The sequence below is a fragment of the Phodopus roborovskii genome, unplaced genomic scaffold, assembly GCF_943737965.1.
Source record: "Phodopus roborovskii unplaced genomic scaffold, PHOROB, whole genome shotgun sequence".
NCBI classification, from domain to species: domain Eukaryota; kingdom Metazoa; phylum Chordata; class Mammalia; order Rodentia; family Cricetidae; genus Phodopus; species Phodopus roborovskii.
This window is the reverse complement of record NW_026126469.1, coordinates 21,552,617-21,580,424: the sequence shown is the minus strand read 5'-3', so window position 1 is coordinate 21,580,424 and position 27,808 is coordinate 21,552,617. Positions and strand designations below refer to the sequence as shown.

The window sequence follows — 27,808 nt, the reverse complement described above, 5'->3', positions numbered from 1 at the left end:
AGATGACTTATTAGTGGTTGATGCCCCCACCTACTATGGGCAATACTGCCTCTGGGCAGGTGGTTCTGGGTATATAAGAAAGCAGGCTGAGCAGTTCTTACGTCTAGGTTCTTGCTCTGAGTTTCTGTCCTGACTTCCCTCAGTGATGGAGTGCGACTTGAGAATTATAAGCTGAAATAAACCCTTTCCTCTGCAAGTTGCTTTTGGTCATGTATTTTATCACATTTTAACCTTAACCAAGACAATAGCCTTGTCTGTTTTGGACAGGGGCTAAGGTACGGCCAAAAAAAAAAAAAAGGCCTAGCTCCTGACCCCTAAGGCTCAGGGTTTGGGCAGTGGGAAGAGCACCACATCCTAACCACCAAAGAGTCTTCTGGGTACATCTGCACCAGGGATGGAGAGTTAGTGCCACAGAGGCCTGCACAAAAAGTACCACTTATCCAGTACAAAACTAAGCCATAGTCTCACTTTATTTTCCATTTTAGGACTAAACAGAAGGACAGTTCCCATTTGTCTCTTAAGGGAAGAAAAACAAGCAAAAAGCACAACCAGGCAAATTACGATGCCTAATGAGAACTTCCCTCAAGGCTAGCACACAGGAGAATGTCAGGCCCCAAGAGGGAGGAGAGCAAAGTGGGGTGTTGCTGAAGGAGACAGGACCACAACGTGATTCCATGAGCTACTCTGGGGAAGAGTGGACACAGAGGGAAGGCCCCTGCCTCATGCTGGCTCTACCCAAAGCTCTTAATGAAGCAGGAGAGAGAAGTCTGCCTGAAGCCCAGGGTCTCATGACCTTCTATTAGGTCCTTGCAGCAGTACTGCAGAGTGGGTGGAGGGAGGCAGAGATGCATTGAATGGAGAATCAGTAGCAGAAACCAATGGGACTGGTCACTAGAGGAGCTTGACATAGTTTGCAGGAAAGAGTCCAAAGTAGCCTTTGCAACGGCCCCGCCACCAGCCTTCATCCACCATCTCAATGTCAGTGATGATGTCATCTGGATCAAAGGAAATCTCATCGCTTCCCTCTGGGGAGGAAGTTGAGGAGAACATTGGGACAGTTGGACAGGAATCCATCAGTACCTGCTTGTGCCAACTCTACGCCTTGGGGAAGGAAACAAGCCCAGCCTCTTGGGCCCTTTCTTGTCCCTCAGAACCCACACCCTTTTCCTATGTATCAGGGGCCACAGATGTACCAGGCCCCTCAGGTGGCTTCAGACTTACCTCCTTGGTAATCATACAGGGCTACAGCTGAGCTCCCTGCACCACCAGCCCCAGCTGATGATCCTGAATAATGAGAAATGGAAACACTGACACAAAGAAGGCAAACAGGCACGATCCCACTGGGCAGAAAGGGGAGATTTCTCCTCCAGCTCTGATGCCCAGAAACTGGCCAAATTTGGGAGCTGCTTTCCCCTCCCCATTAACCCCACTCACCAGCCTGGTAGGACACAGGAGGGATGCCCTCAGGCTCCAGCACATCCTCATAGTCTCCCTCTGCTTCCTCCTCCTGCCGACCTATCTCCACATCCTCATAGTCATTCTCAGGCTCATGTTCAGGCCCTGGTTCATACACTGGCTCTTCCACTACTTGGAGGCCTTCTGGGGTCCTAGGGGGCAGAGCTGGGGGCTCCTCATTGTCCTGAGGAGAGATGTGTGGACCAGGAGGATTCAATGATGGCTTAATGGGGTTGCTAACACCCTCCCCACCAGACCTCTTCCCTCTGTTTAGAAGCCTTTCCTTGGAGGCAGTCTGTTCTTCATTCCCCAATCTCCTAAAACACTTGTCCTCTCAAAGCACCTGCCAAGAAGGGACAGGAGGGGACTCAAGGTGTGAGGTGAGGGGTGTAGAAAGCAAGGAAGAGTCTTTGGAAAACTAGAGGAACATCAAAGCAAAAGCACCCTGCTGGGATACCACAGCTAAGAGAACCAACTATCCAAGTTTGCTCAGGGCCGGGGAGTTTCCAGAACGCAGGGCTTTCAGTGCTAAAACCAGAGCAAGCAAAGTGGGCTGATTGGCTGCCCCACACAACCCAAGACTTGAGAATATGGGGTGGGGACAGAGAATCTGTGGGGCACTGCTTACCTCCAGGGGATTCTGTGGTGGAGTCTGCATCGTGGGCAGAGGGGGCATGGGGTGTTCTCTGCTTCTCACAGGCTCAAATTCCGGTGGTGGGTGACTCTTTGCCGGAGGCCAGACCTGAAGAACGAGGTGTCTTGGCACTAACCACACCATCTACCATGCTCTCCCTTGTACTTACCAAGAACCCTCCCATTCTGCTAGTCCAGAGCAACACATCTCTCAAGATGGGGCCCACAATGGCAGTAATGGCTCCTTCATCTTTAGTTGGTACTCAAAGTGTACCTCTTGCAGCTGGTGATCACTTGGTTGTAGCTGGTGACCTGCCATCTGTTAGACTCTGATATAAAGACTCTAACAGGTAGGTAGAGCCTATAAATCTTGGTGGTTTTGTTGTTGTTGTTGTTGTTGTTGTTTTCCCTTGACCTTCTGCTACGTGGGGCCAATTACACATATGGAATCTTCACAAGGACAAGTACAGCAGACTCTGCTGAACAAGGGAAACATCTGCCTTCTTATTTATTTATTTATTTTTGCCTATCACTTGGGCATCTGAGAGACCTGTCTGGGCAAGAGATCCTGGACCCCCAATAACCAGGCACTCACCTCTGAGGAGATCTTCTTGGGCAAAGGGGCTGGCACTGCTGGCTCTTCCACGGGCTCCAATGGCTGCTGAGCTTCACGGCTCATCTTAACCACGGCCTTTCGCTCCTGTTGCTGCCTGGCCATCTGCTGTGCCTTCTCTTCTTCTTCTCGCTTTCTCTTCTCCTCAGCCATGGACTCAAATTTTGCCTTCAGCCCACGGGCACCACTGGAAGCTGCAAACATGGACACAAAAACCTAAGGGTGTTTTGATTGTGAGTGGAAAGAGAGGGAATTGTACTTGTGGAAAGAAGAGAAATCTACTAAATTTCAGGAGAGAAGATGAGGAAATGATTCATGGAAAGTACAAAGGTAGTGAGAGAGTAAAACAACGTGGGGATTGTACGGTACTGAAGCCCAGGTTCCATTTGACCAAAGCATCATTTGACCCTTCAAAATTATGAGTGCCTGAACCAGCATCTTTTTCAGTTCATATTCTTTAAATCTTTGAGTCTCCACCCACCACCATCCTATTCCCCATTCCAAGGGTCTACTCTACCTGTCTTTCCCAGATAACTTTTCACTCTTGTCTCTTGAGTGTCTCTGCCTCTAGTTTCTTCCCAAGTGCCACTCTTGCCATCCAGTTGGTCTGGCAAGTTCCAGACAAGACTCTGGAACTATGAGAGTAGGGGTCTCATCTTCCTTGGCTAATCTCAGTGGTTAAAGGCATGCAAGGGTCAGTCTTGGAAGAGAGAGAATCAGAAGAGGAAAGAGGCTGAAGGGCACAGAGAAGGGAACCATGAAGACTAACCTGCTTCTATGGGTGTGGTCTTCTTATACGCTGTGGTTGGGGCCTCCATTTCATTGAAGCCAACAGCACTCTGCAGGCAGAAGAGCAGTGAGGATAGTGAGGGGAACCAGGGGGGTAGTGATCCATAAGCTAACACTGGGGGATAATGCTTCCCTGGGAGGCATCCAAAGCCATGTAGTAAGCACCAGTTGGGCTACGTTCTCCAAGATTATCTTGTGGTAGACAGAGGGGTAAAGAACTCTACTGGTGGGCTGAGCTCCCCCTTTGAAAGCTCAGTGGATTTAGAATTTCGTGTTTCTGAGCCCAGTTAAATCTAGAATGGAGCTCATAAAAGAAGAGGAGCTGTTAAACATACAGGATAGTGTTGCAGAGCAGGAAGAGACAGCACAGGGTTAGGAAATAAATGCCTGAAATGTTATGTCTGGTTTCCCTAGTGTCTGCCTTTCCTCCGTGACTCTGCCCCTCTCCAGTCTTTTCAGTTAACCCTCAGGGTATAGAATTCAGGCTCCTTAGTGACCCAGCTCCAAGAGTTCCATTTTCCTTTGGGCTTCTCCTTTCTCTTGCTAGCCTCTGTGCACCTCCTTTACTAGGAGACTCTTGAGACCATGGTATCCTGTGTTTACCTTATCCACTCGGTCCTTCTGGATTCCATATTGGCCACCAAAGCCTTTGGCATAGTCTGCAGGAAAGAAAGTTCTGGGAGTGAAAAATAGAATTCTGGGAATGGGTGGGGAGAGGGAGCAAAAGGACTGGGAGATAGGCATGTGGAAGGCAGAGAAAGAAGAAGAAATGTCAGAGGTCAGAGAGACACGATAACATGAAGAAAAGGGAAAGGGTCGAGGGTGGAGCTGGGAGACACAGTAGAGAAACACGAGAGAGATGGAAAGAAGAAATGCAAGAGAAGTGACAGCGAAGGAAACACACAAGGAAATAAACAGGAAACTGAGGCAAGCCCTCCAGCCATCCCTAGTGTGTCCCAGGGGAGAGCTCTGTCCCCACTAAAGCTACCTTGTACCCATCACCCAGCCTGGCTCTACTCCTTGCCCAGCCCCCTTTCTCCCTGCCCCTTCCTTCTCTGCCCTGCTTCCAACCTTCTGTTTGCTCCATCCATGTTGCCTCTCCTCATTCGTCTCCTTACTCTGGGACCCTGGGCAGCTTCCAGAAAGGAAGGGAAGAGGATCCTGTGCTCCCTGGTGACCTCACTCCCAATCCAACTTACCTCGCTGAGACTCGTGCTTCTCCGTCTCCCCCTTGTAGTCATATCCAAGAGCTGCTTTGTCCCGTTTATCCTTCTCTACCCCATAGCGGCCACCAAAGCCATGAGAGTAATCTGAAATGGACAGAGGAGACCTGAGCCTCCTTTCTAGCAAAGCGCTAGAAAGAGAAGTCTGAGAGAATGAGTGCAGAGTAAGGGGGCAGGAGAGGGCTCAGAGCACAGACAGAGGTGAGCTGATTCAACATGGATGACTCCCTCACCTCCATTCCAAAACAAGAAGACCCCCTCCCTTATATTTTCCCTTCTTCGAGGAAAGGCTATGTATAGAGAATGTGAGACGAGATCTCTAGGATAAAAGGCAGACATAGGAGATGTGTGTTGTTCCTCCACCCCCATAGAAACAGGGAAATCTCAGCTAAATGTAGTAATTTTTTTAAATAGTGAAACTCAAAGGAAGAGATGGAGGAGGAAAAGAAGGAATATAGGGAGGATGAAATAATCTTGTCTCGGGAAAGAAATACAAGAGTTAGAGCTCCGTAAATGTGAGGGTGACTGTGAGCAGATACCATAGAAGCTCCAAGTGCTTTAAAGTCAACACTGAATGAATGCAATGGGATTAAGACATAGAGTCTGTGGTTCGAAATCTACTCAAGAGTGGGTGTGGGAGCTGGAAAGAAGGTTCTGCACAGTCCTCAAAAAGAAAGAAAAGTCCAGAAATACTTGCTCACTTGCACAGGAAATGGTAACCAGTAACATTTGGAACTCTGGTCCTTCAGCTGAATGTGGAATGTAATTACTCATTCCTCCCCCCAATTATAGAATTCAGGAATTCTAAGCTAAGAAATTAACTGAAATACTGATCTCAGAAAATACATATATAGAGGGCCCTGGGAGATGAGTCGGACAGTACAGTGCCATGTAAATATGAGCAACTGTTATGGGATTTCCATCCTTTTAGCCAATGACTTAGGGGTAGCAAGCTGTAGGGCATGGTCATGTCTGCCACATGACAACTGATAAGCTGAGGGGGGAGGGTCTTTCACTCTCTTTCTCTCATGCTGGCTTGGATGGTAGGAGCTGAGCAGGCTGTTTGCTGTTGATACCTTTTCCCCTTGGGCAGAACAAACAACTGTGGAGGTGTCTGATCTGTCCTATATCAGTGAATGTTTCTCCCTGTTATACACCTAAACAAATTCTTTTGAACTTCTCCTAGACTCTTGTGGATTCCCACTACAAGGACCTGAGTTCGGATCCCAAAAGTATAGATACAAAGCTAAGTGTGACAGTGTATACTTGTGACTCCAGAGCCACAGAGGCAGAGACAGGATGCCTGGAGCTTGTTGAGCTGTTGGTCTTGTTAAATTTGTAATCTACAGGTTTAGGAAGAGACCCTGTCTCAATAGTTAAGGTGGATAGTGATAAAAGAAAACACCCAACACTGACCTCTGGCTTTCACATACCTGAGCACATGTATGCCTATGCATCCACACAGTGAGCAAGCACACACAAAGAAAATATGTATGTGGAAAGAATAGCATAATAAAGGCAGCATGAGCACAACACAAAGAAGACATCAAAAAGGAATGCATTCCAAAAGGCAAGAGGGACACAGCATCATCCATCAGGAATAAGTACACTGGGATAAATCCAGTAGAATCAAAATCCATAAGGCAAAACCCAAGAGAAACAGTGAAATAAATAGGAGAATTTATGGCCATTGCTGAAAATTTAAACCTCCTGAACAAAAAGAACCATCAAAAAGTTATAAAAGATCCAAATAACTTTGTCACTAAGACCTAGTTGGCTCTTAAGAATGCTCTCAAACTACACAATGTACTCTTTGATTCTAATGCACACAGAGCATTCACCAAAATAGGTCATGTGCTACATCTTAATGCATTTCAAAAGTCTGGAATACTGAAAATCATTTTCTTATCTCAGTAAAATTAAAAGCCAATATCAATAAAATGAAATGGAAATTTTCCTCAATGCTTAAGAAATGAAAAATACGTATTTCCAGCTTATCAGACACATGGCAGGCCCCATGTTCTTGAGTAGTTGACTAACACAATTTGATTCTATGTATATGTGTGGTTTTGTTTTGTTTTATTTGTTTCAAGAGAGAGAAAAAGCATGAAGTGTTAGGTGGGTGAGAGGTGAGGAAGAATCTGGTAGAAATGGGAGAGGTTAGAAGAATATGATCAAATTATGTTATTTAAAATTCTCAAAGAATAAGTGGAAACATTAGAATTGAAATATATGTTGTGGTAGTTTGAATGTAATTGAACCCCACAATCTCATAGGGAGTGGCACCATTAGGAGATGTGATCTTGTTGGAGGAAGTGTGTCACTATGGGGGCAGGCTCTGAGGTCTTCTATGCTCAAGATACCACCCAATGTGACAGTCCACTTCCTGTTGTCTTCTGATCAAGATGTAGCCAGCATCATGTCTGCCTGCATGCCACCATGCTCCCCACCATGATGATAATTAACCGAACCTCTGAACTGTAAGCTACCACCTCAATTAAATATTTTTCTGGTGTCTCTTCACAGCAATAGAGACCCTAACTAAGACAGAAGTATATACTTTCAAATAACTTATAAGTCAAAGAAAATTTACTAGGAAAATTAGAAAATGTTTTGTCTTTAATTAAAATTAAAATATTCTCAGAAATGGTGGAGTACAGCATAAGTTGTAATGAGAGGAAAATGTGCAATTTACCCATATTGGAAAGAGAGGCAAAAAAAAAAAAAAAAAAAAATCAATGGTCTAGGTTTTTTATCTCAAGAATCTAGAAAAAAATTAAACCTACATTAAATATAAGAAAAAATAAATGAGTCAAAACATAATATATTTTTTAGAATAACAATTAAGGAAATTAGAAAGTCTAAAAGTTAGGTCTTTAAAAACATATTGATTGCCTCTAGCAAAAATGATCTATTGAGAACACAAAAAACTACATCCATAATGACAGTGAACATATCAACAACACTACAAATTTTAAAAAGGTTAAAAAGAACATAAGGAAATACTATGATTTATTGTGCTATTTAGATAAAGTGTGGCAACTTCTTAAAATAAAAAAACAGAGTATTTTATAACCAATCTAAGAAAAATAGAATGACTGACTTAACCTACCTCAAGTAAAGAAATTGAACTCAGTGAAAAAGAAAGTTAAAAATTGGATCATAACTATGAACACCTCTCAGCCTTGCCTAGAAGGGAACAAGAATTCTCTGTAGTCAACTCAGGCTATAAGAAACTCCTAAGAAGTAACCCGTCTTATCACTGAAATACATTCACAAATAAAATTACAAACCATAAAGGAAATAAACAACCATTAAGAAAAGTAAACTAAGCAAACACATGAATTTGTGCACCTAAGAACCATAAATAACACAAAATATGAAACTCTATAGCAGTAATTCTCAGCCTTCCTAATACTGTGACTCTTCAATATAGTTTTTCATGTTGTGATGACACCTAATCATAAAATTATTTTTATTGCTATTTCATAACTGTAATTTTGCTACTGTTATGAAGCATAATGTAAATATATGATATGCTGGATAACTGATAAACATCCCCTGTGAAAGGGTCATTTGACATCCCCACCAAGGGGTCACAACCCACAGGCTGAGAAGCCCTGGTTTATAGCCTTAGGCCACTTGCAGCTCACTCTCTGCATCCTCATCAAAGGCGTGGGGTAAGTTTTAAAGGCAATAGATTCTAGAATAAAGGAGAATATTTTACCTCCAATCAGGGAAAGAATGGATTGGACTGTCTTGATTTAGCTCGTGGCATGAATTAGAGAGCCAAAGAAGCTCTATAATTGGGAGCTGGAGGCTGGGAGCCATGACTGGCTGGCTGCTGCAGGGGAGATGTCAGCAGGGGTGGAGCCATAGGTGGGCCAGCCAGATACTCACCCTTCTGAGAGGCATGCTTTTCCACTTCCCCCTTGTAATCGAAGCCCACTGCTGACTGCAGCAGAGAGAAGGAGAAATGATTAGTCACCACTGGCTGCTTCCTCCCTCTCTGACTTACCCTCGCTTTTGTTTCAGTCCCTGGCCCCGTGGCCATTTTAGGGACCTGTGGCTAGTCATCATGGCCTCTAGACGTAGGCCACTCCAGATCCAAACCCCACTTCCCTTGTTTGTAGTTGTTTAGCTTTAGGAATAACCCTTAATGTCATTGAGCACTGGTCTCTTAAATAAGATTAAATGTGTCTTACCCACTACAACAGTGAATTGAGAGAAATGATCTCTCTTCATTTGGAATACTATGACACCTCAGCATGTATACATACATACACACATACATACATTATCTGCATTGAGTTTCTCAAGGAATCAGCACTATTTTTCCTCAGTAGCAAATACCTTGTAAACTAAAAGCTATGTGTGCATATGGGCTAGTCACCTCATTCCCACTGAACTGTGCTGGTCTCAGCCTGGCCTCACAGGACACAAGATGCAGATTTTGGTGGGATGGGATCTAAGTTAGTCCTAAGATCTAATGCACCCTGCGAAGTGTGTTCCCATTTCCTCAGTAAATATGGATTTCTAAGCAAGGGTAGGTTTTGCATCTTAATAACTAGTCTCGGCGTGTCTCCTTGCTCTCCTCTTCCCTTCCCTCTACTCTTTCTCTGGGTTGGCTTCAAACTCCTCTGTAGGCAAGGATGACTTTGGACTTGAGGGGACACAGAAAACAGTTAATTCTTAGCTAAGCTGATAGCATGGAAGAGAGGTCCTGCATCATTTCAGGCTGATCCATGGGTGCTTCCAATTTAGATCCATAACAGCTTGCTCTGGGACTCTCGTCCAGAAGTCGCCCTATTGCTGAGGCATTTCCTCTCTGGCAGGCCACTGGACTACCTCCCAGCCAGTGGGCGGATTTCCTCCTCACCCACTGTGGGCTACAGATAACCCACCAGGTAGGCTTGGCTGGGCAAACTCCATGCCAGGAAGCTAACTCCTCCCCCTCCCCACTGCACTGTGGGCTACTGAAATTTTGGCCCTGTGGCATCCTGTGGGTTTTTTTTTCCTTCTGCCATTTTAAAGGTCCCCACCAGTGTCACACCTAGTGAGGGCCTTGCTGTCGTTTAAAATGACACACCATGCTAAAAGCATCATGCCTAGACCATTCAAGAAGAAGTGGAGCCAAGCTTTACTCCACACTCTTCCCTGGGGAGGAAGCACATCATGCTCCATCTCTAGACACACCCCCGTTCATTATGGGGAGGTGGGGAAGGGGGGCCTCTGGCTTTGTGTGTCACATGCCTGCTGCAATAAATCTTACAGGTGGTAGACTGCATGCACACTTCTCACCCTGTCATTCTTTACTTGATGGACAAATGGACTTGTAGAAGGAGAGCAAGCAGGCAATGTATTTCAGATCCTCTGCTTCTACCCGGGAGTACCATACACCTGGTTTATGAGGTGCTGGAGCGATACCCATACCCTACGCTAGCATGCTACCAACTGAGCTACTTCCCCAAACACTAGACTGATTCTTGATTTATGGGCACATGCATTGCTCAGGTGATGCAGTCTGTGATTGATAAATAGCAACTAACAATAAGGAACTGGGCAAAGACCACCAGGAGGAGAGCCAAGACTTAGGAACTTGTCTCTTGTTTCTAGAACCATGTGTGCTCCGATGACATTACAGTCTTCAAACATGTTCCCTGCTCTTTCTTCTTTTACAGCATGTTTTGAGCTTTCTTGGTTTTGTTTTGGGTGTCTATTTCTCCTACAGTGCAAGCAATTATCATTCTAGCACTTTGCAACTGGGATTGGGCCTACTTGCTGGTAACAACAACAACAACAACAACATCAGCCAGATATAAAGATTCCCCACCCTCTCCTCTCTCTCTTCTCCCTTCCCCTCTCCCTCCCCCTCCCCCAACTCCCTTCCTCCTTCAGATGAGACTCTAACCTGTGCCACAAAGGAGGATGCCCCTGCTTTCCTAAGTTGGGATTTAGAGCATTAAGGGATCTCCAGCCTTGCTCTCCCACGTATGGGCTGCACTTGCTCAGCAGTGAACTTTTTTCCTCTTTAAAACTACTCTTGGGTACAAAAGTACTTCAGCTTCGCAGATCATTGTTTAGTCCTTCACCTCCTCAGAGCATTGCCGTCCTAATTAACTGGCTGGTTTATTTACTTATCTGAGAAATTCTGTCTTCTCTGCTAATGCCTTGAGGAGTTCTTATTAGGGATTGAAGAATCTTTGGCTTTGCTGATGAGCCCTGGGCCTCTCCTGAGTGAGGCCAGAGCTGCACAACCACTCCAGCTCTGGCGAATTTAAATGCATGATGATGCTCCACACACAGTTCCAAGCACCAACCAATCTGCTGTCCTAGCTCAGTGTTGTCACCAGACACCTAAGGCCCCTGCTGTCCTGTCTTTCACCTGAGAAGCATGGACCTACATTTAGGACTGGGTGTGGGTAATGCCCACATTTAATCTAAGGACTAAGGACAGGGAGAAAGCTGTCACTTACCTTGTCTGCTCGGTCCCTCTCAACTCCATATTTGCCCCCAAAGCCTCTGGCAGCATCAGTCTGTGAAGAGTGTTTCTCCACATCAGCAACATACTCGTGGCCCACAGCACTCTAAGGAAAATCAGGAATGGTGTACAAAAGATTAAAACAGCCTTCAGAATAAAGACTGCAAATGGGTGTCAGCATACAAGAAATTCCATTCTGGGGCAGATCCGTAGCATCTGACAGTGGTTGCAAGGAACCCATGATGGGGATACAGTAACTTTCTCAAGAGCTGTGTCCATCCCAGATTCTTTCTTCACATCACTAGAGAGCCCTTACTCAGAGCCTTCCAGGAATGTGCTAGAACCAGAAGGCAGAGAAGAGATAGCCAGAGCAGAAGGGAGCCCTACAGAAGGGAGAAGAGAGCTCAAATGGGGCATTGCAGAGCAAAACAAACAAAAGAGCAAAGCCTGGGTGCATCAGAGGGTGCTGACTAGATCATGGCCAAGGTTGGTGTTTTCACTCATCAACCTGGTATCTTTGTCCTAGATCTTTACTCACTTGGACAACCAAGGTTCAGCAGTCAATTATGGAGTTTTCAACGCATATATAAAAGATTAGGAAATGGCTAAGGAGAGGCTCAGTGCATAAGAGTCCTTGTTCTGCAGACATGAGGCCCTAGATCAAATCTGTGTTATGCCAAGATTGTGGGGTCACCCATAAACCATCATAGAGTCCAAGCTCATATGCAAAAGCAAAGAGCCTTTATTCAAACTGCTGGTCTATGAGACACAGCAGTTGAGAACAGGGCCCAGGCAGGGTAGGGGTTAATTATAGCAGAGGTTGGGGTGAGGGATTTTTAAGGTCCAAGACCCCTGATTGTCTAACATTTGTCTAGGGGTATCTTTATAAAAGGGGATGGATATGTTAAGCTAAGGGACACGAGGTGATCCTATCTATCTACAATGATTGGAACGTTAGGAATTTCCATTGGAACCTTAGGTACTTTCCCCTTGGGTGGTTCGTTCCTGGGTGGTGCCCAGGTAGTTCCAGCTTGTGGTCTCTCCTGGAGTCAGGTGCTGCCCCAGGGTAAACGGAAACCTCTGGTTGGTCTCTACTGAGTTTTGGTATGGCAGCAGTGCAGCTAAGTGCCAGGTGTATAGCAAGTTGCCCTGAGTCCCACAATCCCTAGCACCCACAAAAAAAAGCCAAGCATGGTTACATGTACCTATAACCCCATCATAGGAGGAAAGAGACAGGTGGATTCTGGGAGCTCCCTTTGTAGCTAGCCTGGCAGAAACATGAGCTTCACACTCAGTGAGAGATCCTGTCTCAAGGCACTAAGGCAGAGAGCTGTAGAGGAAGACATCGGACATCTTGCTGTGGCTTCTGCTTATGTACACACAGGTGCACTCACCAACCACCCCCCCACCATACACACACAACCTGCACGCATGCATACACCACACACAACACTTGCATACAACATGCATCCACACATAATCACATAATACACTAAGGCAGTGGTTTTCAACTTTCCTAATGCTGCAACCCTTTAATAGAGTTCCTTGTGCTGCTGTGACCCCCAACCATAAAATTATTTCATTGCTAATTCATAACTGAAGTTATGCATCATAATGTAAATATCTGGTATGTGACCCCCCAAAGTGTGGCAACTCACAGGTTGAAAACAGTTACAGTAAAGAAAATAATAAGACAAGTTGCAATATAGACAGAATACATGACATTTAAAGGCAACAAATAGTTCTAAAGCCTACTATCCCCCTGCCACTAATGTGCCCTGCTTCCTTAGTCTAAGTGTGACCTAGTTTGGTTTCTGTTGCTGTGATTAAAGCATCCTTCCAAAAGAAACTTTAAAGGATAAAGGTTCTATTTGACTACAAGTCCAAGTTCGGGTCTTTGACTTTGGGGGGAGTCAGGCAGGAATTTGAAGGAACCAGTCACATCCACAATCAAAAGCAGAGAGAGAATGAATGCACAGATGCTTGATGCTTAACTCGCCATTTCTACTCTTATACAATATATACAATACATGACCCAATTACAGAGACTGGTGCTACCCACAGTAGGCTTCCCACAGCTATTAAAATAATTAAGACAATCCCCAAGAGACACACTGAAGGTCAGTCTGGCCTACAGTCCTTCACTGATGCTCTTTTCTGAAGTTCCAGATTGTGTTGACAGCTATAACTATCCACCCAGGGTCATGGATACTTGGAGCTCTAACAGGTCAGCCGCTTTAATGTCCTAACTCTCTTTTCCGACATCTATAGCTCATGTGTTGAGATTAGGGGAATGGGGAAGGGATACAAACAGCACACAGATATTCTGCTTTAAAGTCCAAATGGACACCATATTTAGAACAAATTTTAAACCAAAGCATCAACAGACTAATACTTTTGTTTTTCATAATTTTTCTTTAAAATAGATCTCTCCTTTTCTACTCACCTTGTCCATCCGGTCTCTTTCCACACCAAAGCGGCCTCCATAGCCATGGGATGCTTTAGGACCTGACTCCAACTCTTTCTTCTTGAGAATGTTATGCTCCTCAGACACTTTGCTCCTCAGCTGGTGGATGCTGCAAGTAACGGCATGCTTGAAACTCACTTCATACAGGGAGGTCAACAGACCTCTTCCCAGAAAAATGGAAATCTTTGGTAGGTCCCCCAAATATAGCAGTGACGGGCTAGGAGTAAGATGTTGGTATAAGCAACATAGCCTGATTTAACTCTCTAGAAGCCAAGATCCCGTGCTTTGCTATCTTTCTCACTAACATAACCTTCTCCTCTTTAGTCCCATTTACCATGTCCTCATGTATCAGAGAATGAATGATACCTATATATTTACAACTGAGAAGTTATTGTTCTCTCTCTCTCTCTCTCTCTCTCTCTCTCTCTCTCTCTCTCTCTCTCTCTCTCTCTCTCTCTCCAAAAAGACCTGCCTTCAACTAATTAGGTGGTCTGTCTCAAGAATCATAAAGATATGTTACTACTCTTAGAGCAAAGTTCGAAGAGTCCATCCCAGAAAAATATTTTTAAATATGGCAAACCTTAGTGTCTAGTTTGAAACATTACAGACAGTAGCAAAAACAACCAATCTGTATGCCTACTAATTGGAAAATAGCTTAGAAAATTGAAATGCTACTTTTCAGTAACATAATGGAAGTCATTAAAACTGATACTTATAAAAATGCAATTTGGGGTAAGTTTATTTATTCATTAGTACTGTTGTTGTTTGTTGCAGCCCTAGGAGATAAAACATGAACCACAAAACTCAACAAAACCCACGTGGAGTGTATTGGGTAAAGGGAGCAAGGGGAGGGGTTGGGTGCTGGCCAACTGCACAGAGATAGAAGAAAGGACAGGCAGGATGTAGCCATGAAACACAGGGCCCTTTGAGCTGTCTAAGTATCTGCCAGAATGCCGGGGTGCATACCTTGCTTGTTGTCAGGGGGCAGGGTCAGAATAATGCCAGGATATCAACAAGTATTACCGTATTTTTTTTTTTTTTTTTTTTTTTTTTTTTTTGTCAAGCATTAACATTCTACAACCTAAGCCTGATAATTTCCGAGAACAACAAACAGAAACAACAGTTTAAAGCTCCCATAATTCAGGATTGGGATTCTACCTCTGAGAGTGAGTGACACTGACAGGGACAAATGGCACTCATGCCTCTCAGTTTATGCTCATTTCCATCTTCACTACCATAGAGGCTGCTACACCAAGGGGAGAGAGCCCTCTAGTCTGAAGACACGAGTTGGCCAATCAGCACTGTACCAACAAATGACAGCAACTGTTCACAAATTTGGAAATATGCAAAGAGCCCAGGGAGCACTAAGAAATAACCTGGGTGAGAGAACTCTAAACTTTAGAGGCCTGACTTTGTGCAGTGAGCAGAGGTCTGGGGGTAGTTACTGTCCCTCTCTGGGACTCCACAGCTCAGGCCCAGTAGAAACAGGTTACAGGCGGAGTGGCCATCTCACAGGGGAGATGTTCTCCTTTCATGGACAATTAGACCCATCTGCTGGCCTAGCAGGATAATCTCACTGAAGGCTTTTTAAAAGCCTTCCAGCTTTAGCCACGGTTAATTTTAGAGAGCTGGCTATGAATCAGATGAAACCAACCCCGCTGCTGGAGGCACCCAGTGTTCCCATGCCTCACCTGACCCCTCGGGCAGCAGTGAAAGCAGAGATCTGGGAGACAGCAACAGCTATAGAGCTGCCTGTGTCCGAGAAGGACCTGCTCCAAGAGCTTGTGAATGACTGTCTGAGGTTCCCGACTGAGGCAAGCATTCAAGTAAGAAATGAAGGGCTGGGGACAAAGATTGTTTTCCATTGAGAAAATATGCAAATCCATCTACTTAATGGCAGGTAGAAGATTATACCAACATATGACATTATTTGAATGAAAACATTTTGAACAACAAAAAAAATTACAAAATATTAAACCTTTGCTTTGTGTTTTGTTTTTGTTTGTGACAAGCAGTCTCATGAAACCCAGGCTAGCCTCTAAACTCCCTGTGTAGCCAAGAATGACCTTGAACTCCTGATCCTTGCACTACCTCTTCCAAAGTGCTGGGATTACAGGCATCTGAGGTCACACCCAACTGAAAATCTAACTTTTTGTAAATTTCTTTACCTTATAGCTGACTCCATCCTGAGTAGGTCTTAATAGATAATCGTTTTACTCGATAATATCAGTTAAACAACTTTGAGTGTAAAGCACGGTCAGGCTATGAGGGCACAAATGATCTCATGAATGGTGACAGTGGACAGATGGAAGAGACAGAAAAACAAAAGGTTACTGTCAGGATACCACGTGTCATATCTAAGAGCCTTTTGATAAGAGCTTGAGTTGACGGAGCAAGAGACTCAAGCAAAATTCAGGGATTCAAAGGTGAATTGGGAGAAAGGACAGCACCTTTGGGTTTTATTAGGAAATAAAAATAAAGGCATAAAGCTGAATGATTCTGACTATAAGGCCTTTATTCACAAACAATATGGCCACACGTTTAGAAAAGCCTAAATAATCACATACAAACCACCGAACTATTAAGTACACCTGGCAAGGTTATAGTCACTTTATCAAAGTCAATTGCATCCATCCAACAGCCACAGACATTTGAAAACTGACAGTTAAAAGTTAGCTGGGTGATGGTGGTGCATGCCTTTATGATTCACTGGAGACAGTCGAGGAGCCTGCACGGGTCTGAGCTAGGTCCTCTGCATAAATGTTATTGTTGTGGAGCTTGGTGTTCCTGTGGGACTCCTAACATCGCCAGTGGGGGATGTGTGTCTCTGACTCTTATCTGCTCTTAGGACCCTTTTCCCCCTACTGGGTTGCCTTGTTCAGCCTCAGTGTGAGGGTTTGCACCTAGTCTTACTGTATCTTACTATTCAGTAACTTATATTCAGTTGATGTCTCTGGGAGGTCTGCTCTTTTCTGAGGAGTGGACATGGGGGAGAGGGAAGGTGGGAGGGAGGACAGGGAGGAGTAGAGGGGAAAGGAAACTGCAGTCAGGATGTATTGCATAAGAGACGAGTTAAAAAAACATTAAATAGGATTTAAGGCTTTTATATCAAAATAAAATAAAATCCTGTGATAGTAAGAAAAAAATTTAAGGAGCACACAGTTGGGGGCCTATTTGGTTTTGATGACTTGCCACACAGCCATAACAGTCACTGAACTGTGGTGGCCCTGCTGCCAGGGCAAACACATTGCTTAATGAGGCAGAATAGAGTCCAGAATGAACCACACAGAAGGTCAAAGACCAAAGAACCTGCTAAGTCAGTGGGAAAAGAACAGTTTGGATTGTGTTTGACAACTGGATATCCACTAAGGAAGATGAAACTTAATCTCAACTTCATGTTGCACATGAATTTTAAAAGAAAGATGATCTTCACAACTTTGAGGTAAATTTTTTCTTAGACAAAAAGACAACAGTAAACAAATAAAAGAAATAACCCACTAATTATACCAATCTTTTTTATATAAATTAGACTTCCTTGGAATTCAAATCTTGTGCCTATGAAACAATACCATCAAGAAATTAAAAGAGCAATCATTACTCTTGGATTGAATATTTATAAAACACAAATCTCACAAAAGATCTGTTTCTGGGGCTGGAGAGATGGCTCAGTGGTTAAGAGCACTCTGTTCTTCCACAGGTCCTGAGTTCAATTCCCAGCAACCACATGGTGGTTCACAACCATCTACAATGAGAGCTGGTTCCCTCTTCTGGCCTACAGGCACACATAGAGGCAGAATGTTGTATACATAATAAATAAATAAATAAATCTTTTTAAAAAATCTGATTTTAAAATATACAGAGAACTCAGGAAGAAGACCATTGTAAAGGTAAGGAAATATTTGAACAGAAAATTCAGAAAGAAGATAGATGAAGAGACATGAATGACATGTGAAATACAAATTAAAATGGCCACACACCCTCAGAGTGGCTAAAATTTAAACTATCAATAATAACACGTGTTGACAAGGACATTGACCAAGTGAAACACATACATTTCTGGCAAAATAAACTAAGGTAAATTCCTTTTGGAAAATAGATTGGCAGTTTCCCAAAAGGTACTCATGCACTGACTGTATGAATAAGCAAGTATATTTTTAAGAATACCCTGGGAAATACAAAAATATAGGTCAACAAAGATATCTGTGCTCAAATGCTCGAGTTGTGTGTGCCTTAGATGCCCGGCAAGAACAATGAATATACTAAAGTGTAATATAGCTACATAACACATACTATTTGACAACAAGAAATAAAAGACTAATATACACAATGCTCTAGTTAGATTTCAAAAACATTCTAAGTAAAAGAAGACCAACATAAAAAAGTACAGTCTATGTTATTCATTTACTGAAATTCTAGCGAGACCAGACTAACTACCCTACATTGACAAAACATATGTCAGCGTTTATGTGTGGACTGATCAGGGGACACTAACTACAGAGACATGGAGGACATTTAGTAGTGATTGAAATCTTCTGTCCTGACTGTATTGGTGGTTGCTTGTAGTATTATCAAAATTCACCATTTGTTTATAATTATTACACATGGACAACATTGATTTTTTTAAATAAGAAAATATTAAATGAATATTAGATTTTATGTACTCCTAAATAGGCCCATGCTTATGAAGTGTATAAGGCATGTTGTTAAGGCTAGACTATTGTGAGATATTTGCTTACACGGTGTAAAGATATGTCACTGTGATTGGTTTAATAAAAAGCTGAACAGCCAGTGTCTAGGCAGGAGGTATAGAGGTGGAAATTCAGGACAGAGAAAGCTCTGGAAAGGAGAAAGGGGGAGTTACAAACCAGATGCAGAGGAAGCAGGACATGCATGAGGAGAGGTAAAAGCCATGAGAAAGGTGGCAGCAAAGCAGATTAGTAGAAATGAGCTAATTTAATTTATAAGAGCTAGTTAGAAACAAGCCTAACTTAAGGCTGAACTTTTATAATGGATAAGACGTCTCTGTGTTGTTATTTGGGAGATGTGTGGCGGGGCAGAAAAAGACTCATTACAGACTATAATACACTCAGCTATTTTAAACAGCACAGCAATCTTAGGGAACTTATAGCCATTTCTTGGTGAGACCTAACCTAAAGGCTTCAGGAAGCACCGAAGGCCTTGTCCAGTGTAGTGCTGCCCAGAGGACTGTTCCCGGTGCTTTCTGACTTGTTTCTTTTTCACAATCAAAGAAGAAAAAAAAAAAAAATCAAGAGTATGTGATGGGAAATGTCATTCTGTAAATATATTTCTTTTATTGGTTAATGAATAAAGCCCTGTTGGCCAATAGGAAAGCAAGATAGGTGGGACTAGGAGACAAGGAGGTTTCAGGGAGAAGTAGGAAGAGTTTCAACATGTAGGACCTGCAGAACAGACTCAGGATCCTCTCTCTGGTAAGCTAAGATCACGTGGAAATACTTAGGTTAATAGAAATGGGTTAATATTTAAGACAGAGCTAGCCAATAAGAAACACTAGTAACTAGCCAACAGCTTTATATCTAATACAACATCTCTGTGTGTTATTTGGGGCTGGCACAGCTGTGGGACCAGGCTGGTGGAAAAACATACTCATAACAAGTATGATTCTAGAAACATGAACAAGAGTTTTACACAGTGATCTTGTATCTGATGAGTCTAAAAGTAGAAATTGTGCTTATATCTTATACACTCTTTTTCAGTTACATTTCATTTTACAAAAATATCAATCTGTAACAAAATTTGATAATAGACAAATAGCAAACAAACTTCTGTCCTCTCCCACAGAGAGTTTAAGAACCACTGTTTGAGGGTAACAGGATCCTTTACTACTTGAGGGGAAAGATAGTAAGAAGAGGAGTAGGCAGGCATGGAGGGGGGGGAACAGACCTTGCACATTGGGCCATTTCTCTATACAATTGATGAGAGACAGTAGAATCACTTCAGCTCTTCTCTGAACTAGAAAGCCATCCACAGACTAAATTTATTCAAGGCTGACCTGAAAGAAACTCGGTGGTGAGGGGGCGGGCAGCACACCTACTAAGAACCACAGTCACTTCCTGTTCCTGTTTTGAGTCAGCTCAGTTTGGCAAGCACTCTCTCCTCCAGTTTCCCCTCCCCTCCCAGGGTCGTGGTGATTCCTACTTGACCATAAAGGGTGGCTCAGAGGGCACTGTCCAAAGGACACTAGAGACATTGGAGTGTTCCCTGAAGTGTCCCCTGGAGGGCTGTTTGAACTGGATGGGAAAACTGAAGGTCAGAGGGGATAAAAGGTTTGTCCAAGGTCCCCTACCCTGTCCTCATGGGGATCAAAGCTTCTTCAACATTTACAATAGGGGATATGGATCCAGTTAGTTACCACAGTGCACTACCACAGGGAACACAAGTCAAAATGGTGGGGACAGTGCGATGCAATGCAGCCATTTGAATCAATACCATTTAGGAAGAAAGAAGTTACTGTTAGGTATGGGAGATGGAAATAATAAGCCTCATCTGTATCAACATAGTATAGAAATAGCATCACCAAAGTCCTTAGTACCAACAGACCAGAGGTGACCAAGTTCACACAACTAGTAATAATAGAGCTGTGAACTGAATCAAAATCTTCCAAATGCAAGCTCTCCCCACAGGCCCACGGCAGGACTTCAGAAGTCCCTACAATGACCTACTCTTACCTAACACGCAAGATGCAGGCATTGGGAGGGAAAGCCCCTTGGTAGCGTTTCCTCATCTCAGCAGATCCCAGGACACCAGGGTGTGTGACCTTCACTCAGAAAGGGAAAGAGATCCTTGCATCTGTGAGTTCTTGGGGGAGTGATCACTACGGAAACCTCTGGAAAGGCCCTGTTCCTATTCTTTTTCTTTGTCGTGTGACATAGTTTCCAGAGTTGCTTAATTTGTTTAATATTCTGTTGAGGCTGGAGAGATGGCTGAATGGGTAAGAGTACTAACTGCTCTTCTAGGAGACCCAGGTTTGATTCCCAGCACCCACATGGCAGCTCACAACTATCTCTAACTCCAGCTCCAGAGGGTCCAATGCTCTTCTGGCCTCAATGGGTACCAGATCCACACATGGTACGTAGACATACATACTGACAAAAGACCCTTACATATAAAACTAAATAACCATTTAAAAGAATAACTTTAGTATGGTTATTTAAGTCAAACCATTTATATCTGAATGGTATTCAGTAATATTCCAGATCTGCACAAACATGTGCAGAGTTTCCTAAGACTGTGGCCATCGTAATGTGGTTATCACGGGCACCTTTTAGTGTCTAGGAGAAAATGAGACCAAAATACTGTTAGAGTGTAGGAGGAGGAATTGTGAATGGAACTGAAGATTGTCTCAATCTTTCCCAATTCGGGAGTAGTGTTGATTCAGTACATTCCAACTTTCACTCTTATTATACCATTGTGTTTATATTGCAACTAAAATATGGCAGCCTAGTGCCACCCAAAGCCAACAGTCCCGGTTAGATTGTCCTGATTAGTCCATGGCAGAGAGGTGTGTATCTCTCAGTCACAATATTCCACAGAAAAACCTACATATGCCCACATTTACTTCTCTCTTTTTGAGACAGTCTTGTACATTGTGGTGATATTCTAAAGTATCTCCCACATCCTAAGAGATTGAAACTTTTGCTAGATATCACAGCCAAAGTTAATTATAAGCCTTGGAATCTCTTAATACTTAAGACTGCTAGCCTGTTAATCCTGACCCTAAGAGAACAATGTAACAACCAAACTTACTTGTCATGTGACCAATTCTTACAACCTAAACTAATGCACAGTTGCACTCTTAAATTATGTCCCTGATCCACATTAATGCCTGTGTATCTTTTGCTAAAAGCAGCAAATACAGAAATTGAAAGCAACTTCCTAAAACCTACCACTTAAAGGTTGAAAGTAACCATTTATGGATATTGGTTGGTAAACTCTAAGAGTTTTGTCAAGTGTTCCTTATTCTGTCTCCCATGTGGAGCTTTCTATGCAGTTCAATAAAGACAGAGCAGAGCCTCTTGTTAGGGAGATCCAGATACCAGGCACACAGTCACAAGTCAGTCACATACAAGGCAGATAGACACACATTAACAATTCAGCCTTCAACCAGTTTAAAGGATTGAGACATACAGCAGACCTACAAAGGAAGGGAGACAGAGAGCATGAAGTAGAGAATTCAAATCTAAACTCTCTTTTGGTTAAACAAGGCAAAGTGCTTTTCTTTCTCTCCGTAACAGTACATGGATGCAATATTGGTAACTCAGAGGTAATCACTAACACAATATAATCCACACAGTGGAACCCAGGATAGCCTTGGCATTGAAATTCTGATACTTCTGTATCCATCACTCCCCCGGCAGCTACCTCCCTCCACCCCTCCAGTGCTAGGATTACAAGCATATGCTACCTAGTTTATTGGGCGCTGGAACCAAACACAGTGCTTCATGCATGCTAGGCAAAAAGTTTACCATCAGAGCTATGCTGCCACATTTATTTCAGATAAATGAAAGCTGGATCATTGTCTTGAAGACTAAACATCATCACTAAAATGGTTTTAGTTATCAGTTTTCCCAAATGCCACATTTCTTTATATCAACATTAATGGTTCCCAATTTCTATCAATGCAAATTTATATCTCAAGTCACTGTACCAAGTATGAGAGTAGATATTGCCCTCACTACAGCATTTATGGGAGAGTTCTTTACCTTGACATTTTACTGATGCTTTCTTTTTTTGAGACAGGGTCTTATTATGGAGTCCTGGCTGAACTGGAACTCACTCTGTAGACCAGGCTGGCCTTGAACTCACAGAGATCTGCCTGCCTCTGCCTCCCGGGTGCTGGGATTAAAGATGTGTAAGACCACACTCAGCACTGAAGTCTCCTTACCCACTGGCAGTCACCTTACCCTGTGAGCATGTGTTCTATATTTATGGGAAGGAATATGTGAATGGCATTTGATAAATAATTGATAGATTATACATAGATGGGTGACAGACAGACAGACAGACAGGGTAGGTAGATAGAACTGTAGCATTTGCACCACTTCTCTCACTACTTCATGTCTGACGGAAGGAAGGGAGATAATTAATACAATAGATTGGCCCCAGGGGGCAGTGAGAGAGCTGTTAGCTGTTACATATAAAAGGCACATAAAATAAGGCAGACAATAAGATGAAGTGAATACACACAGAGGAACACACAGAGACAGATTCTCAGATAGATAGATAGATAGATAGATAGATAGATAGATAGATAGATAGATGGATAGATAGATTCCCAGACAAGGCTATTTCCTTTCCTTACTTACATTCCCCAGAGCCTGCAGGTTTGTCATCGGCTCTTCTTCATGGGGTACACTTCCCTTCCCGATTCTTCCAGTACTTACTTGATGTGCTCTGTGCGTCCAGAGCCCTCAATGGTCTTGGCTCCCCACCGCTGCTCCTTCTCAGAGATGTCATTCTAAAAGACAGCATGTGACATCATCAGCAAAGGAGTGTGCTTTGTTGCAAGGAGCCTCACACCTGTCTGTATTAGATGCTTCTTCAGAGTTGTTACACTCACTCATAGATGCATTTATCCTATTTCAACCCTACATGAGAATTAAAATTAAACCAGTGATACTTGACACACCCTTCCTTACTCCAAATCACCTCCTTAGGTCTACCATGACACCTCAAATTATGGATCATAGGTCCTAAGAGTCCCAGATTCAGCTGAGCCTCAACTTCAGGATAGAGTGAACCAGCTCCTCAGTTTCACTACCATATGCACTCATACCTGTGCCCTTCTATGTACAACACCAGTTATGAATTCATAATAATAACAGCTAATCTCAGACAGTCTTTTCTAAGCCCCCTCAAAGATCAGAGCGGCTGAGATGCCTCCCCCAAATGTTCAAGTGAAGCTTACTTCCTACTCACCACGAAGTCAGGGTCTGTGTCCCAGTCATCACCCTGGGTCTCCACGGAAACAGATACATCATGCCCCACTACAGACTTCCACATCTGAGGATTACAAGTGATGGAAACAATCAGGAATGAAAAAAGAATCAAGAGGAAGGATGATAGGAATGCTGGAGTCGAGTATATGAGCAATCAAATGTTTCTTGTCATTTTTACAAGAAAACAAGAGCTGAAACAAAGCAGACAGAAGTAGGGAGACCTCTTGTTATTTAGAAGAGAAAGGAGTGGGGTTTAGTTAAGTTGATTTGGAATGGTTTGAGTCCACCCATGTCTGGAGAGAAGTCAATCTAGACATAGGTAACACTAAACAACCCCTGTCAACATGACAGAACTGTTCACTGTGTCCACAGCTTGTAGAGGTGATCAGTGGTCATACAACACCCACTACAGGATTGTGGTGGCATTTCCCTCAGATTTCCCCATGGTTTCCTTTCTAGCTGTCAGGACATAAATGAGTCCATGGTTCTTCCTGTCTATAATCTGCTTAGCTACATTGAAAAATTTTTCACCTGTCTATCAAATACTGTCCCACATTCACGCTAAGCCTGCTCACTCACTGTAGGTCGTTAGTAGGGATCATTGGTTGAAATACCCACACTAGTTGATGCATGGAGAAACATTAGGTGACAGGAATCTCAGTTTTCTAAGAAAGAAAACAAGGCTTTATGCTTTATCACTCAATTAAAAATACTGTTTAACTCTATTTAAAAAGATAAATATTCAAACATAGCTTGTAACAGGTCCCTTTTTTGGAACACTATATGAAATTTACCAACCAAATAAACATTACAGAAGTCTTTGGAGAAGACTAGTTTGATGGAGTATCATCAATCATTTTTCCACTGTACACTTGTGTTTTATTGAGCCTTGCCAAGAGAGTGTGAGGAAGAACTGTGTAGTCACACTGTGGGCTTTTGAATGGTGGTGTGGCCACGTAACAAGGGACAATGCCCATATGCCCGGTAGTCATTGGGATTTCTTGGTTCATCTCCTACCTCCTGTCTGGCGAGTCCCTGCTCATCCTTTCTCTTGGATCTCCACCACTGGCAGGCTTTCTTGGTGTTCATTACTCAAAGGAGACCCTTTTCGACTACCCATCACAGAGCTCTTTCCATCTAGGTCCCAGGTCTCTACTTTCTAGACTCACCTGGAAACCTTCACCTTTGCCCCCATTTCCTAAGAACCACTAGAACATCATCCCTGGGGAAATCTGAGGTAGGTGGCTTAAAAATTTGCTAAGGGGCAGCTGGGAAAGTGGTGAGTTAACCAGGCCAAGAATCACCGTGAGCTACTAAGAACAATGCCTTCCCTACTCGGCAATAGCTACAGATAGGGGTTAGGACAGGTAAAGGTGACCTGTGAACCACATCCTTATGGCCTCTGTTTGACACGTCCTGGCTCTTGGGCTATTCTGCAACAGAGGGAAACTGGAAAGGAGAAGTCAACTATATGCATGAGCTATAAGGAAGCAGTGGTCTCATCTTCTGTGCTTCTGTGTCCCCAGGCCTCAGCCTATCTCTCCCATCAACCTCTCACACTCATTTTTAAGATCAAAATAACTTAATATGCGTGTGCTGTTGGCATCTGATCAAGAAGGTTGTTAACTTGAAGTAGGAGGCTGGAGAATAATGCGGTGGACAGTGAATTCCAGGTACATCCAATGCCTGATGACAGTGTTGACTTATGGCATCAACAGTCAATAGAAACCTCAGTAATATGACAGCCCCTGTGGGACCACAGCCAGTCACACAACACACAGAATGTACTGTTTAGCAATTCACAAATATTAAACTTGGATACATCACTGATTACTGTGATTTTACTCCCCAGTGTTAGATAGTGAAGGGGTTGGCATAGCTGCCTGTCTCTGACACTCTGGGATTCCAACTAGCACACAGGGTTAGCCCTGCTGAATAATCATGCTTGCATTTGGCTCCTAAAAGCACTTGGCTCAGTGCCCGTATTCACTTGTGGTTATTTCCTGTCCCCTTACATTTCCCATGTGCATTTTGTGCCCCTGCTAGACCACTTTATCTTCTTCTGTGGGCCTCTTTGAGCTTAGTGCCCAGGGGCAGCCCGGCCTTAGAGTGGGCTGCGTAGATCATCGATAGAACCCAGGGTATACTTGGCTGGGCCCATGGTCCCATGTTCCCTGAGTGCAGGCCATTTCCGTGTTCCTATCCTCAGATGCTCATTGTCAACCACTGCACAAACGGAGGCCTTATGGCCACTGGAAAGTTCAACACCTATTAGCAACGCCCTCCCCCTCAACAAAATCCAAGTGCTCTGTAAGTTTCTCTCCCATGCTTCCCCAGTGCTCTCCAAGTCTCTCAGAGCTCTTTGCACCCACCTTTACTGCTTACTCGAGCTCCCAGCTTCAGCTCTTCAAGTCCACACCCAGCGCCCCCTCCAGCTGCTGCACTTCAGGGCAAGAAATGGAGCAGCTGCTTTAGTTCCGTTTTCAGGGTTTCTGTCATTTCCTGCCACACTGTCCTCACAGCTACTTCCTGAAGTTTGAGTCAGTTCCTTAAGCTTTAGGTACTTAAAAGGGTTAAGTGTTTCTGTGTCTAGTATCTTGAAAAGTTTTTTTTCAGGTCATGGGATTGTTATAAAAAATGACTGCAAAGGCACATCCCTAATAGTTAAGACACATCCAAGAATGCTGCAGGACCACTCTGTGTCCCTACACAGGACAGTTGCACCTAACGTAGTAAAAGAATTCAGAACAGGCCAGATGGGTGTGGTGGCAGATGTCTGTGATCCCAGCACTAAGGAGTAGCCTGGGCTACAACACTTTGTAGAGGTCTGGTCTACATAACATTTGGGATAGGCTGTAGCAATCAAGAAAGGTTTACTAGGAAACTGATCTGTAGGTGAATTTTGAAAGGCACACTGTAAAAGCACACATCTCATTACCTATAGCAGACCTCACACAGAACTGACACTCAAAGGATAACTCATGAGACAGGAGAAAGTTTCCTAGCTTGTTGGGAGCTGTGTGGAGCCTCAACTTCTCCAAGAATCTGGAGATGTGAACTTTGACATAGTCCACATTGTTAGGATCTGAGGCTCCTCCCTTCTATCTTCCAGTCAAACATGCTCAGGTGACTTGTTTGGGCCAATAAAAATAGACCCTTTCTGAGGTAAATGCCTCTGAGAGTTTGTATGCTTTTTACTGGACAATGAAAATAAAGTCCCAGGGATCTCTGGTTGAAAAAGAATCCTATGAATTTGTTATTGAATCTGACCCTGGCTCTCCTCATCTTGGTCATCTGTGGATTCTGACCTGATTGGCTTAGAGATAAAGAGCCCCCAAAGTGTCCCAGAAGGGCTGGGGACAGCAGTCCAGGATGAATGAGCACATTCCTGTAGAGCAGAGAGCTTCTAAGGTCACTGACAAATAAATGCTAGGCTTGGGACATTATTTGTCCTAATAAAGCTATTTTAAAATAGAGCAATATGTAGAAAGGAGAATCTTCTAGCTAATTTGGAATTCTAATCCCATGTCAAAATAAAAGTTTCAGGCCAGACATTTTAGCACAGCATACAGCAATGCAGTTATCTGGAGAAACCACATAGAGATAATACTAATAAAACTCATTTCCCCGTTTCAGATACCCCATATTCATCCTTTGAGGAGTGGAGTGTAACATACAGGAATAGCAGGGCTTTGAAACCAAGGAGATCAGGTTTGAAATCTGCTTGTACACTGAGATAGCAGGCCAGCTTTTCCCAAGCAGCAACTTCATATAAAAGCACAATTATACCTACCCAACCTGCAAGAGCTGTGAAACCTCCCCTCCTCCATGTACGTGTGTGTGTGTGTGTGTGTGTGTGTGTGTGTGTGGTGGTGGGTGTCTTGGGAGACTGTTTTTGTTTGCTGTTGTGTGTGTGTGGGTTTTTTTTTTTTTTTTTTTTTTTTTTTTTTTTTTGAGACAGAGTCTTGCCATGTAGCACAGGCTGTCCTGAACTTACCATATAGACAAGACTGACCTTGAATTTATGGTCCTTCTTCCTCAGCCTCCTGAGTGCTGGAATTATAGGCAAGTGCCACCATATTTGGTGGCCTAACATTTTCCAGAGTTCTCTTAGAACTATACACAAGGCTGCAGGAATTTCACACCCTACGAGTCTGCTCCTCTAACTCA

General features: G+C 43.4%; 1 protein-coding gene across 1 annotated transcript; it reads right to left on the bottom strand.

Moving 5' to 3' along the window:
• Window positions 1–452: 452 nt before the first annotated feature.
• Window positions 453–26,187, bottom strand: Hcls1 (hematopoietic cell-specific Lyn substrate 1). Its single transcript, XM_051191447.1, has 14 exons — window positions 26,011–26,187; window positions 23,619–23,702; window positions 23,084–23,157; window positions 13,641–13,770; window positions 11,190–11,300; window positions 8,614–8,668; window positions 4,690–4,800; window positions 4,094–4,149; window positions 3,471–3,540; window positions 2,684–2,895; window positions 2,084–2,197; window positions 1,435–1,639; window positions 1,222–1,284; window positions 453–1,025 (listed from the first exon to the last, which is right to left on the bottom strand). Exons 2-14 carry the CDS (start codon window positions 23,700–23,702, stop codon window positions 892–894), a joined length of 1,419 nt encoding a protein of 472 aa, XP_051047404.1. The 5' UTR covers window positions 26,011–26,187; the 3' UTR covers window positions 453–891.
• Window positions 26,188–27,808: the final 1,621 nt, after the last annotated feature.

Coding starts and splice junctions, on each gene's coding strand:
- Hcls1 (XM_051191447.1), bottom strand. CDS start 23,702: ATGTGGAAGTCTGTAGTGGGGCATGATGTATCTGTTTCCGTGGAGACC. Junction 4,801..8,613: donor AAAGCATGCCTCTCAGAAGG/GTGAGTATCTGG, acceptor TGTCCATTTCAG/ATTACTCTCATGGCTTTGGT. Junction 3,541..4,093: donor AGAAGGACCGAGTGGATAAG/GTAAACACAGGA, acceptor TTCTGCCTGCAG/AGTGCTGTTGGCTTCAATGA.